This window comes from Anguilla anguilla, chromosome 2 (assembly GCF_013347855.1).
Source record: "Anguilla anguilla isolate fAngAng1 chromosome 2, fAngAng1.pri, whole genome shotgun sequence".
In the NCBI taxonomy this organism is placed as follows: Eukaryota; Metazoa; Chordata; class Actinopteri; order Anguilliformes; family Anguillidae; genus Anguilla; species Anguilla anguilla.
In genome coordinates this window covers 37928850-37943313 of record NC_049202.1, presented here as the reverse complement: position 1 = coordinate 37943313, position 14464 = coordinate 37928850, and the positions used below count along the sequence as shown (strand labels likewise).

General features: G+C 47.4%; 1 protein-coding gene and 1 non-coding gene across 2 annotated transcripts in view; one reads left to right on the top strand and one right to left on the bottom strand.

Annotated features, from left to right (window-relative positions):
- The window catches only part of LOC118220552 (LIM and SH3 domain protein 1-like), a 35635-nt gene extending 22739 nt beyond the window's left edge, over positions 1-12896 (bottom strand). The window contains exons 1-2 of the mRNA XM_035404391.1: positions 12624-12896; positions 788-882 (exon numbers count right to left, since the gene is read on the bottom strand). Coding sequence (XP_035260282.1) covers positions 788-882; positions 12624-12692 — 164 coding nt within the window. The 5' untranslated portion in view covers positions 12693-12896. The remainder of the gene's footprint in view (positions 1-787; positions 883-12623) is intronic.
- Positions 12897-14048: 1152 nt separating this feature from the next.
- trnac-gca lies at positions 14049-14120 on the top strand. Its single transcript has one exon. It is a non-coding gene; the product is annotated as a tRNA-Cys (tRNA).
- Positions 14121-14464: the final 344 nt, after the last annotated feature.

Genomic DNA, 14464 nt, shown 5'->3' with positions numbered 1-14464 from the left:
GGAGGGTTAATTTAATCTGAGACGCCGCTTAAAGACCCGGTCGGCACACGGACGGCTCCTGCGGGAATCTGTCCTGCGTCTTCTGTGAGCAGCCTGCCTTTCTCGCCCTGAGAGAGGGACGTCTGCTCAGACAGAAAGACAGACGGACAGCAAAGACGAAGGGAGTGAAGGACTCCACTGGAAGCTCACCCGCAACCCTGGTAAACACACTTGCGCACAGCATCGGCAGCCTTGCAGTAGCACACGTGCGCGTAGAGTCCCGCGCAGACGTGCATGCTGGGGAGGGGGGGGAGCCTGAACGGGAGGCGCGGGACATGAGAAGGGGAATCCTGGCACCGGGAACACGGGTTTGAGAGCTGAACTGAGGGCAGCCTGGGAATTCAGTCACTGCAGTGGAACTCGCGGAATTTCCCTCCCCGATTTCCCCCGTGAGGAAGCGAGGGAGGGGCGAGGGGAGGGGGGCGTGCCCTTTCCCACACCCGATCCGACCCTCTCGCTCAGAAAGGGGGGGGGGGGGGGCGAGAAGGAAGGGGGGGGGGTGCAATAATGAGCTGGAGACAGAGAGGATGGGGCAGACTGGGACACAGCAGGGTGGCTCCTGGCCTCACTGCACAGCTAACTAAAGCATCAAAACCACACAAACACACACAAAGCATCACAAACACACACACACTAAAGCACCAAAACCACACACACACACATACACACACTGAAGCATCAAAAACACACACACACACACACACACACACACACACACACACACACAGGAAGGCAGGGAGATACTCACGCATTGCAGTATGGTCTCTTCTCAAAGCCTTTGTAATTCTTCATGTTCAGAGTCATTTTGCAGGTCTCGCAGCTGAAACATGATTTATGCCAGTACTGCAATTGAAAGAAACAAAAAGAAGGAAACGTTAGGTTCTCACAGTAGTTCCTCATTACACCGTTGCTAGTCACTGTGGAGCGAGAAGTGCACGCTCATTATAAAGCCACTATTCCTTTTCATCTTTCTAAGTCTTATCTGGGAGAGAATCGGAAGCTCATAGTGGAGGACAAAGCTTCTGCTTTTTATTTCTCATCAAATGGCCAACACAAGCACCTGGACAGGACGCCCAGCGACTGGCTGACATCGCCTCTACCTTCCTGGCAAATGAGCCACTCCCCAAAACATCAGTCCACTCTACCAGACCACACCCAAATGTATCAGACCACACCCCAACGATATCAGGCCACACCCAAATGCATCAGACCACACCCCCACAGCATCAGACCATACCCCACTATATCATATCACACCGCCACAGTATCAGACCACACCCCACGATATCGGACCAGACCCCACTGTATCAGACCACGCCTCATACACAAATTGTAAGGGGGCCATCCCACCAAGGGCCATCCCACCAAGGGACAACCCATTTCACGTACATGCACAAAATTTCTTTCACATTTCTAGCTTCTCATCCTGAGCAAATAACGTCATAGAACCCATAACGTCCGCCATGTTGGATTTTCTGCCATTTTGAATTTTTTCAAAAAGGCACCGTTTTCTTAATTTTCCCACAATGTTCACCCGCACTGGTTCAGGACCTCTTGCCATCACAGTGGGGTATCGATAAGAATACAGAGTCCGAACATCCAGTTCACACTTTAATGACATACATCACAACAACTTGAGCACAATCTAGGGTTATTATATTTGTGGGTGAGATCTGAGGGCATGATATCAGGGTTTATTTTCAGGGCGTGTGGTGTCAGTGTGTGGTTGCTAAAAAAGAAGCGGCGTATAAACAAAGTGATCATTTGGAAGTGTAGTAATATACACATACAAATAAAGAAAGCGTATCTACTTAAATAGGACGCATTCTGAGGAACATAAACTATGACTGCAATGTAGCTATATTTAAAAGGCATCTTTTTATGAATCGTGAGCATAGCAATAACATTATCAGCCGTTTATGCAGTGGTACAACTGCGCTAACCTGAAGATGCCGCTAGGATGCTAGCTGTAGCCAGCTATACACTCACTGTCATACGCTAGGTGACTACGCTAAAAAAAATACAACGTGCTGATGTCAACAAATTAACAACAATTACAACAACACTTGAAGGGATGATAGATAGCTATAAAGTGGATAAACATTCACAGGAATACTATGTTACAGTACAATATGGCCTATATGGGATTCTTTTTGCAAAATACTAATCTGCATTGGCTCCATAAGCCCAAATAGAATGAAATTTGACAGGAGTCCTCAGACAGCCTCCCAGCAACAGTCCAGACAAGCACGTCCCCCTCAGTACAAGATTCTTTAAAAAAAAAAAAACTAAGTATGAATATTCATGCAATGTGCTAAATATATTTGACCACACATCCTGTAAATTCAGTATGTGTTCAAATTGGAGAGACCCATGTAAATCATGTGTATCAAATTTCATGCCACCACCAACCTAAGTGCTGCTGAAGAATTCCAGTTTTCGAATAATTATTACAATATGTACCCTTACATCCAATACAAACTAAAGTTGCTATGAATGGTATTTGGATTAGGTTTGCAGCCCATAAAGTTTCCCCAATGCGCTACAGCTCACCCTTTGTGCTCGGCTTCCGACATCACTGCTTGCAGCTATATCACCTCACTGTATTTGTATCAGAGATGCATTTCACATACAAAAATTAAACAGACTGCTTCTGAATCGGAGCTTTTTTTCTCTCTCTCTCCCTTCTCTACTGCATGGATTCTGACTGCAGAGTAGCTGTAAGGGATGCCAGGGGTTGAGATGGAGAGAGTGACGTGGGGGGGGGGGGGTGAGAAGACATGCCAGGGAGCAAAACAGCACTTTTGTTATTCTTAACACCACGGGAAGGATAAAAAGAGAGAAACTGTTGAGGGAGGCCTCATTACCTCGCCCGCATGGCACACTATGGAAGGGTTTGTTTTTCCACATCCCTCCCGCAATACAGTAACTACCCGTTATACGAGCTCACCGGTCTCTCACTCTCTCTCTCTCCCTCTCTCTCACACCCACACACACACACACACACACACACACACACACACAGGGCAAAGCAGTATAACATAACTCACAGCTTCTATCAGGAGGGAGCAGTAGTCATTACCGCTGGGGCCATAACTCTCATAGCACGGCCCCTCTCTCGCCCTCTCTAACACTTATAGCTCGGCTGTAGATCATAAGAGCCGGTGCTTCACTAGGACTCTGTCCTGTAAAAGCCTGCAGTCCATGTCACGGAGCAGTGGTCAGAGGGTCCGCATGAAGTGTACAAATCAGATACGGACCCCCCCTTGCTAACAACCGCCCTGGAATTCTCCGGAAGAACAAGAACAATCGGATTCTTTCATGTGTGCAAACTGCCCTTAATGAGACAGCATCCTGAGAAAAATAAAATACTGTTTTAAAAAAAAAAAAATCAGTAAGTCGACGTTCTTTCGACCTTCGCAGACCCGAGACTGGTCTCGGTACTCGTCGAGAGTCAAGTTCAGGGCTTTATCGACTGTCCGAGTCCCCTGACGCTCCAGAACGTGTCCGGGACCAGCAGGCCGGCGGAGCCTCGTTCCTGCTGACAAAGGACCTGCGGAGGTCGACCCCATCAGCAGGCTCTGCAGTCTGCCCCTCTGTGCCCCTCTGTCAGACAACGCAGGTGCCCGGGCCGAACCACCGCAGGAGGGGCGGGGGAACTCAGGACCGCACCACTGGCAGATGGAGGGGGGGCAACTCCAGAGGAGTGAACCTGTTGACTTGACCGTGTCCCGTTTCCACTACCCTCATATGACACCCACGCGCAGGGAGGGGGGCAAAACCAAAAGCGAAGCCAGAGGTGTGCTCTGTGAAGGGGCTGGACTTTAACCCTCTGGGCCCTTGAATAAATACTGACGCTGGCCAGTCGCCAGAGTTTGGGGTTCAGCTAGCTCACAAACTGTGACCGTGCACGAGCCTGTTCTCCCGGGCAGGCACGACCCAGCCCCCACCTGACCGGCCCTTCAAAGTGCACCTTAGGCTGATTCCTGAAAAACAATAATCCTTTGAAGAAAATACTTTGTTGGCCATGCAGGTTGTATTCCTAATACATGCTAGTGCTAACCTATCCGTTCTCCAAGATTCATCTTTCGTATCATCACAAATTTTTCCAATTATATAATTTAAGTTTAATACAACATTAATTAGGATCCAAGAAGCTCTAATCAATGAAAATGATTCAATATTATGTTGATGACTCTCAAACAACACTTTCCAATGATCTGCTAAAAAGAAATGCTGTGTGAGAGTCCCAAAACTAGTGCTTAAGACCATCACTAATTTTCTGCGCGAAAATCAGTATTTTAAATGCTAAAATGTTCCAATTTGACATCATATTTCAGAGATTAAGCTGTACATCAATAGGTTCTCCTCTTGGTATCTGTGCTACGTACGTCTGATCCATCATAATTTCGCCTGGAGAGGGGGCCTTCAAAGAGAGAGAGACTCTGCTACTGGGGGTGTGAGTAATCAGGGCAGTGCAGAGTCTCAGCTCTACACAAGCAAGAAAGACCACTGCGGCTTCAGGGGTGAACTCTGACTGCTGAGCCACCATTTTACTGGCCTGCTGCTATAGAACAGCATCGCTGATCACACACACACACACACACACACACACACAGACACACACACACAGACACAGACACACTCACACTCACACTCACACTCACACACACATACTTGCATGCACATAAACACACACACACAGTCAGAGGTATGAATTCGGAGAACAGATTCACTCTTAAAGAGTTTCATCCTTTCTGAAAATAGACCGCACACCGTTACAGATCGAGGGCGGGTAACACCAGAGCCGACGCAGCGGTAACGGCGTCACGGCCGCGCCGGCCGCCGCAGTGAGCGAGCGGGCGGGGCCCGAATCAGCGCCTGAGCTCCAGACGCCCCGCGCCTCCCTCCCTCCCTCAGCGCTCGGCTGCGCGCGGCGTCTGATGACAGTGTGTCAGACTCTCCGCTGTCTGAGAGGACGGCTCGCAGCGCCGAGCGGGCGCCAGCGCCATTGTTCGATGTGCGAACGCGCTCGCAGCCCTCGTCTCTGTCGGCCGCGGGGCGGGGGGGGGGGGAGCGTGCGTGTCTGCCAATGAGCTGCGCTGAATGACTAAGTGGCTACTCTGTATGGAGTCTTGATAGCCATCAAAGTGTGAATAGTGCCGTCCCACCCTTGAAGTAGAGCTGAGCGGGCCATGCTTTCAGTTTCAGCAACGGTCCCGCCACACACACACACACACACACACACACACACATGCACACACGCACGCATACACACATACACACACACGCGTGCACACACGCACGCACGCGCGCACACACACACACACCAGGGGCCCACCCCTCAGAGCCTGACTCCCAGACAGAGAACAGAGAAGCGTGTTTCTGTGCTGCAGAGGCGGGGAGTGAATTTTACTCCCTTTGTCCTTCATTTTTTTTTTTTTTTTTTTTGGAGAGCCGTGTAAGTAACCCAGATTCCCCGAGCGCCTCCCTCCTCTCACCCTGCACCGTACGTGCGCCTCCTCCTCCTCCCCCTCCGCAACTACACCTGTGCTCCCTCGAGACCGCCCCGCCGCCGCTCAGCCGACCGCCGGAACCCCACCTACACCAAACCCGCGACTCTCAGCGTCGCCCCTCGCGTCTCAAATCCGCTCGCTAACGGAAAAGAAGGTTCCGGCGAGGCTGCTCGCGCCGAAGCGCTCCGGGTCCGCGCGGTCGCCGGCGGCGGGACGGCGGCTTCCGGTCCGAGGAGGAGCCTTCCCCGCAGACGCACGCAGTCAGCGCTGCACTGTCTGCCTAACGCTGTTCGGCCCTCATCTTCAACACCGCGCACCTACTTTCAGAAAGGGCAGAACGGATACAAATAAAAACAGACGGAATAAACTTAAGTGAAGTTCATTAACTCCAAATTCAGCCCTTTGACTATGGGCGTGCCTGAGATAGTGGGGAGGGGACGGAGGTGTCTGAGATAGTGGGGAGGGGACGAAGGGGGGGAGGAAGGCGTGGGCGTGAGGCTATTCACAGGCTTCTGCAGGTTAGGAAAGAACACAGCCTCAGCTCACAGACGTAGCACAAAGCTTCCACATAGGGCAGGGTAACAGAATTCTGTAACAGTTTGTGGTCAGACACCACCCCCGCCAAGTCTGCATTTCAACTTTCTGCCTTCAGCACACTGTCAGCTGATAACTGGCGGACAGCTGGTGAACCTGGAGGAGAAGTTTGCATAGAGGGCCCGCTCTCGTCCTTTTCAAAGTAGTTCGCATGGAGTGTGCAGCTGTAGGTGGATTGTGCGTTATTTATAATCCGTTTCACCTGTTTTTGGTGCGGAGAGTGCATATGTCAAGTCTTTCACCGGTAGCATGGAATGTGCGGGCGGTCTTGTGAGAATCACTAGTGGCATAAACTGCGTACTTCACTCTGTTTCACCAGTTTTAGCATGAAGTGTGCACCCTTCAGTGTGTGTGGTTAGTATGGAGTGTGCACAATTCAGTGTGTGGGGTTAGCATAGGGAGTGCACCCTTCAGTGTGTGTGGTTAGCATAGGGAGTGCACCCTTCAGTGTGTGTGGTTAGCATGGAGTATGCACCCTTCAGTGTGTGTGGTTAGCATGGAGTATGCACCCTTCAGTGTGTGTGGTTAGCATGGAGTGTGCACCCTTCAGTGTGTGTGGTTAGCATGGAGTGTGCACCCTTCAGTGTGTGGGGTTAGCATAGGGAGTGCACCCTTCAGTGTGTGTGGTTACCATGGAGTATGCACCCTTCAGTGTGTGTGGTTAGCATGGAGTATGCACCCTTCAGTGTGTGTGGTTAGCATGAAGTGTGCACCCTTCAGTGTGTGTGGTTAGCATGGAGTGTGCACCCTTCAGTGTGTGGGGTTAGCATGGAGTGTGCACACTTCAGTGTGTGTGGTTAGCATAGAGAGTGCACCCTTCTGTGTGTGGTTAACATGGAGTATGCACCCTTCAGTGTGTGCGGTTAGCATGGAGTGTGCACCCTTCAGTGTGTGTGTGGTTAGCATGGAGTGTGCACCCTTCAGTGTGTGTGGTTAGCATAGGGAGTGCACCCTTCAGTGTGTGTGGTTAGCATGGAGTATGCACCCTTCGGTGTGTGTGGTTAGCATTGGGAGTGCACCCTTCAGTGTGTGTGGTTAGCATGGAGTATGCACCCTTCAGTGTGTGTGGTTACCATGGAGTATGCACCCTTCAGTGTGTGTGGTTAGCATGGAGTGTGCACCATTCAGTGTGTGTGGTTAGCATGGAGTGTGCACCCTTCAGTGTGTGTGGTTAGCATGGAGTGTGCACCCTTCAGTGTGTGCGGTTAGCATAGGGAGTGCACCCTTCAGTGTGTGTGGTTAGCATGGAGAGTGCACCCTTCAGTGTGTGTGGTTAGCATGGAGAGTGCACCCTTCAGTGTGTGTGGTTAGCATGGAGAGTGCACCCTTCAGTGTGTGTGGTTAGCATGGAGTGTGCACCCTTCAGTGTGTGCGGTTAGCATAGGGAGTGCACCCTTCAGTGTGTGTGGTTAGCATGGAGTGTGCACCCTTCAGTGTGTGTGGTTAGCATGGAGTGTGCACCCTTCAGTGTGTGTGGTTAGCATGGAGTATGCACCCTTCAGTGTGTGTGGTTAGCATGGAGTATGCACCCTTCAGTGTGTGTGGTTAGCATGGAGTGTGCACCCTTCAGTGTGTGTGGTTAGCATGGAGTATGCACCCTTCAGTGTGTGTGGTTAGCATAGGGAGTGCACCCTTCAGTGTGTGTGGTTAGCATGGAGAGTGCACCCTTCAGTGTGTGTGGTTAGCATGGAGTGTGCACCCTTCAGTGTGTGTGGTTAGCATGGAGAGTGCACCCTTCAGTGTGTGTGGTTAGCATGGAGTATGCACCCTTCAGTGTGTGTGGTTAGCATGGAGTGTGCACCCTTCAGTGTGTGTGGTTAGCATGGAGAGTGCACCCTTTAGTCACTCATTATCTCAAGCAGCCCTGTCTCGCCATCACTCCCCGCTAACTACACACAAACTTAAACAAGGCAGCCGCCTGTGGCGAGTCTCTTTAAGACAAAGTCCTTACATCACAGCCTAACATACATCACACACGCTCAGGCAGATAAGTCACACGTGGCATTTATCTTCTAGACATGACCCTTACACCACCGCCCGGTACTTCGCACAAACATGAGCACTAAGGTCATATGCTAACCGCACACATTTAAAGCACTGTTATGGCAAAGGTGTGCCAGCAGGCTCGGGCGCGCAGAGAGCACTGGCTCAGGCATAGGCAGTCGAGCACAGAGAGCCTGTGGAAGGTCTGAGGCATCGGCGCTTATGACATAAGTCATATGTCATTGTTTGTTAGCTGTTATTAACTGAATAGCATTTGTAATTTTGTTCAAACTAATGTATTCTGTATACATCTGCAAATTCTTTCTGAAAACAATAAAAATTAAAAATAAATATTTCTCAGCAGTGTGTGGCCAGAATTAGCTAAACTATTCCCACAGTGTTAATGCTCAGCTCCACAATCTTTGGGACAAAGTGGTATATTTATGTATACGTTTATTTTTTCTTGATTACGCTCATTACTCCGAAATTTTATATTAGTAATCAAACAATTCACATGTAGTAAAGTGCAGATCCTGCACTTCTATTAAAGCGTATTTTTATACATTTGGCTTTAATAACATTTTGATACATTTTAGGGCACCATAACGTTTGGGACAAATGGCTTCACAGGTGTTTTTGATTAGTCAAATTCTAGGCTTTTGATTGCATTTGCAGTCATGTCAACATGAGGAACAGAGTTGTGCCAAGGCTTTTTGTGATTTCTGAGCTCACCAGCGCTTTTCTTTCTTCTCAATGATGTTCCAAACAGTTGATTTTGGTTAGCATAAAGTTTGGCTGTCTGACTGTTCTTCTTATTTCTTAGCCTCATAATGGCCTCATTGTCTTTCACTGGCACAACCTGTGTTGACAAACACCATATATATACAAATACATATATGTATATATATGTGTGTGTGTGTACATATATATATATATGTTTGTATGTATGGAAATATATATATATATATACACATATTGGGATGGCAAGTATGCCATCCAACAAGTTAGGGCTTCGTGAGGCATGTCCCATGCCTATACAGCACCAAAACTTCGCCTCTTTTCAGGGTTTCCTACAAAAACAACCACAATGACCACAGCCCTCAAGAACACCAGTTTCAGAGCTCTGTGGTCCAGCTACGATATCTCACTCTGACAGTGCTGGGCCGAGCTGTCCTCTCCGCGTTCGTGGGAGAGCAGAACAGACGGACGGTTACGCGCGACTGCCTACGCCGATTAAATATTGACGAGACCCGGGGAATAACGCAGACGAGGCGACCGATGGTTCCTCAGACAAGGCCACGGTGAAACAGGATCACCAAGCCAACCGAACGCGACAGACTGCTAGTTATACTCAACAGGCAAAAATCAATAAGGACACAAAATACACAAACACAGGAAGCAATGTCAACTACGGCCATGTAATTACACGCATCCTGTGCCGAATTTAAACGCATGCATTATTTAAATGCGGAGGATTTAAAGGCGTATATTAAGCCGTAGACAAGCACGCTAACGGTAACGGGTACACAGACAGGCTGCATGCATGCAAACACCCAGCATGTGGGCTCTTCTCCACCTTGCTTCTACAAGCCTCCCCCATTGGCACGGAAGTGTCGCGCACAACCGACACAGATCCCAGCAGCCGGCTGCACTGTGTACACTCATTAAACCAAGCCTGACCACACCGTGGCCTTTCTGATACGCTATACAGGCACACTAGGGGACCAGCTCTTTGTGTGTGCTTTTTCCCCTTTGGCCAATTCAATCTATTTGAAATTTATTATATTTTAAAAGAACCAACACAGATATGTTTACCACAAAAACATTCCCTATATTATACAACTTCTAGATGCCAATCCTTAAACCTCTCAGTACTGCTATGACGAGCATTCAGGAGACAGTGTAGTAAACTGGAGAGAATAGCCAGCTTTTCCTGGCCTCCGTATGTGATTGGCTTCCACAACGTCCACTTCCAGTTGCGGAGTGTCCTCACTTAAACTCTAGCCTGGAATGCTACTCTCCCTGCCATTCATGTCAAACAAAGACAAGTGTCTGGCTTTGCACATGATACACAGGACTTGACATGTGTCAGGTAAAAGAAGCATTATGTTTTGTAAAAAATGTCCTTAAAGGGCCGATGAGAGACACCGTCTACCACCCTGCTTTCGCCTTCTCTTTAACACTCGTTTCCTTCCGCAAAGTTCCTTCCTGGCACAAAGTTCCAACAGACTGCCGTTCTTCACAGGCTCATTCATCACCAAGAAAAGGAGGACAGTGCTGGGTAAAACCAGTCATTTTCCTCCATTTTGTCAGGGGACACCGATGCAGAAAGGCACTGCAGACAAGGACGGGGTGCAGCGTTCCCTCACGGGTGTATTTGGTCAGGAGAGAGGTTGGGAAGGTCTGAGACGGACGGCTGGAATGCGGAGCTTCACGCTTCTCCTAGCAGGTCTCATTTCACTGCACAGAAATCCTGAGGTATAAGGATTATGCTCATAGCTAGCCATCTTCATAGTCAGCAACAGCTGTGAAATTAACACGATAACTACTATTACGCGACCATAAAAAATTAATGCAGTAAACCTCAATGCTAACGTAAGTATGACAGCACCGACCCGATCGTTGCGTTCTTCGCTGCCATGAAAACACACAAATAGGTCGTACAAGACGCATTATGTCAGTACAGTTCTATTAAAGGAATAAATACAGTGATCGAAGGGGTGTTTATATTTATTTATTCAAAAATGAATAAACGGAACGTGTAACCACTTCGTTTAGATAACAAATAGAAAGAGGAAGCAAAACCTTCCTGGAACGCATAAACAAGTCGTGTTTCGGAGAACCTTGTCCTTGTCAAAGCGCTCCCACAAATGCACAAAAATAAAAATAAAAATACTAAATTACTTCTAATTCTACTCACACTCGATTCTAGTTTAACTGGGTTGCAATGCCAGTTACAATAACTGGCTACAACTCCCAGCTGAACCTGCAAAGTTGAACATTTCAACAAACCACTCCTTTGTCAGCAACAAACCCCATCCGGCGCCGCGATAGATCACTAGGCTCAAATGTTTAAAAATACCTCTTAATGTTAAGGCGGCAGTAGGTACAAGCAAACGTCACCTTGTATCAGAGCGGGTAAACGTGGAAGGAAACGGCCTTTGCAAAAAGTCTCTATCTTTTGTCAAAACGAAAGCTGTGACCTGGGTAAAGTAGTTTAAGCATTCCATATTTTACCTGTTTAGTTAAATTTAACGTTATATATCGCAAACCCCGCTACAGCCAATTACAAATGACGCGCACAATGGCGTTCAACAGTAATATTTCCGGATGGCACCAAGCGACATGCTAACCATCCCTCGCCATTTGGAAGTTCCAATTTTCATGTTTACAAGGCCAGGACCATTAACAAATCACAAAACCAACCATGTTCGACGACCTTTTTCAGATAACGCGTTAGCTGGTAATGATTACCATACCGGTAACTACCCAGATTTACAGCTCTTGTTTCAAGAAAATATCCGTCTCAAAGTTATTAGAATCCTCTCAATTGATTACACACTTTTCAGTTAGTTAACATTAGTTATTCAGTTTCATGGTTCGTTGGCTAGCTTCATGTACAGTTGACAGACTAGCCAGCTAGTTAAACTGTTCGCAATAATGAACTGGCACGTCCTCTGATGTGGTTCCGATTAGAAAAGCTGACCGCGCACGACAAACCAAGCTAGCTACCATAGTACCACCACCCCGGTTACACTGTTACTCATCCGTTAACAAAACTGAAATATGACTTTGCTATTCGACAGGGTGTGCAACCAGTTAGCGCAAGACACTGTTTGTCTAAGGTACGGTAGCTAGCGAGCTAACGTAGCTACACGTGTTGATCGCCAAGAAGCTCGGTTAATCTTGCCTAATCATTTTCACGAAAGCTTGCTTTTTAAAAAAATCAGTACTTAAAGCTATCTACGGAGTTAATCGGCTAGTCCTGTGTGGCTCCCCGGCCTCATTTGCTCGTCGTTAGCCATTAGCGGGCAAGCTTATTTCTGTGAACAGGAAGCGAACAGCTAGAATTCTAAGCAAGCATCAGCATTTATTAACTTATTGTCTTAAATTGGTCACCAATACGAATTCATATTATGTTGAAATTTAACAATAACAACCGAACCGCATTAAACGGCATAAGTCAAAGACTCCCGCCATTCGTCACGATAGACCCAAATACACAAGACAGGGACGCGGACAGGTTGCCCGTAGTTAGCCGGCTACCCGAACATTTGCTGCAAGTCGAGGATTGCAAAAGCAGGCACACGCTCCAGATAGCCCTACTTCCTTTCGGATGCCGTGAACAAAGCTTTAAACAGCCACAAGTTTTCATAAATAAAACAACCGGTCTCCGACAGCCGCACGGGTGTTCAACGAGACATCCATCCCAGAAGATGGACGCGCTTTCTGCATTTCACAGATGCAAGATTTTCTCTTCCCCTTTCTTACCTTGTCCAGACAATTCACTTTTTCCGTGGGGTACACGACTCGGTTACATCTGCCACACAACGGATTCATGTTTGCAGGATACTAATTGTAGGTGTTAGGAAATTTTAGTAAATATCTATAGCAATAATAATGTTTATCAATGATAGAACACGCCGTATGTATAACTGCTATAGTAACCCGGTCCTTGGAAACGGCTCCTCTTGCTGTAATGCACCGCTGGCTGTCAGGCGTACGAATCTGAGGCGAAGTGCACGAGCACAGCCCACTGCTGCGCTTTCTCGAGGAGAGGCACTACTGAGGAGGGAAGGGGGCGTTACCGCGGGGATGCGCATTAAATGAAACGAGGTTGTTTCATTGACGTTGCTTTCATCTTCTGTAGTTTTTGGTTACAACAACCATTCATGTAGTCATTAGGATGGGTCGGATACGTTTTCATAAAATGCGTGATTATATGCTTTGCTACCCTTAGCTTCAGTGTCCATTACATTTCCAAGAAGACACTGGTCCCCGTTTAAGCTTTGCGCGTACACGTTTATCTTGGTTCACGAATTCGTTAGCTTGGTCAGGTGTGGCCAGTTTATCTCACTGACTAATGGTATTTTAACGAGCCAGCATTTTATTTGAGAGTAAGGAGATGTTGAAAAGAATATGAAATATAACCGAACAGCAACATGACGAAAACTGAATAGCAAGTTATCTGACTGGCTGGCAGTGACGTTTTGTCTAGAAAACATCCACGCTACTCTAACTCCGTTAGCTGCTATCAATCTGACAAACTCATAAGATTGTAATAATACAAATTATTAACGACGAAATGCAAACAAACAGAAAGAAAACGGCAAATTGGCTCGACATGATAAAGCCAATCTGGAGCTAATTTCGAAAGAGCCCTGCATCTTTCCCTTGTTTTGATCGCCACCTTGTGTCCTAAAAATGCAGGCTACATTTTTATTTCCCTTTGCAAAGATGAGCATTCCGCATATCCACCATATGAGTTCGCCCACTCGATACGCCTAAACAGTGACACTATGTGCACTTAAAAACGTTTTGCACTGCATATCATGAGTTAGCCGGCCCGATAGTTTACTATATAGGCATTCGTTTGTTTGAACTGTATTAGAAAAATGGATAAGCAGCATGTAAACGGTGATACTTTTTGCATGGGAAAGCATATGCTACGTTTACTAGCAAAAATCACCCCGAACAGTACAAATCCAGTACCAACGTGGAAAATGCGTTAAGCCAGCAGACTTCAGCATGTGTGGGTGGATTGTTAGCTCTGCCTTGTTTTGTCATTCTTTATTGCTACGTAGCGACGAAATCGAATTCGAATTAGTATAAATAGCGAAAACGTTACATATAAAAATATGTTACGTATAGCAGCCTATGGATTATGCAGTCTACTTAAAACACAGTAGCTACAATGGGGGTATAGCTCAGTGGTAGAGCATTTGACTGCAGATCAAGAGGTCCCCGGTTCAAATCCGGGTGCCCCCTAAATGTGGAAATTTTACGTCCTTGTTTCCGTAAGTATTTAACGAGCTTTAAAGGGGCTACATAATTTGACCTTGCATTAAGAACAACTAATCAACTACTCCGTTGGCGAAATGACTAACTCTGTACTCCGTGGCCACTGTATTACATAGGCCCCTGCTTGTTGACGCATAGCCGGCTACTTGAGACAGTATCATGTGACTGCAACTCGATATACATGGTGAAGCAGGCTTAGTTGTTCGACAAACATTAAAAATGGGCAAGACACGTGATAAATGACTTTGACTGTAGTAAGATTGTGGGAGCCAGGCGTGGTAGTTCCAGCATCTCGAAACAGCACCCCTTCA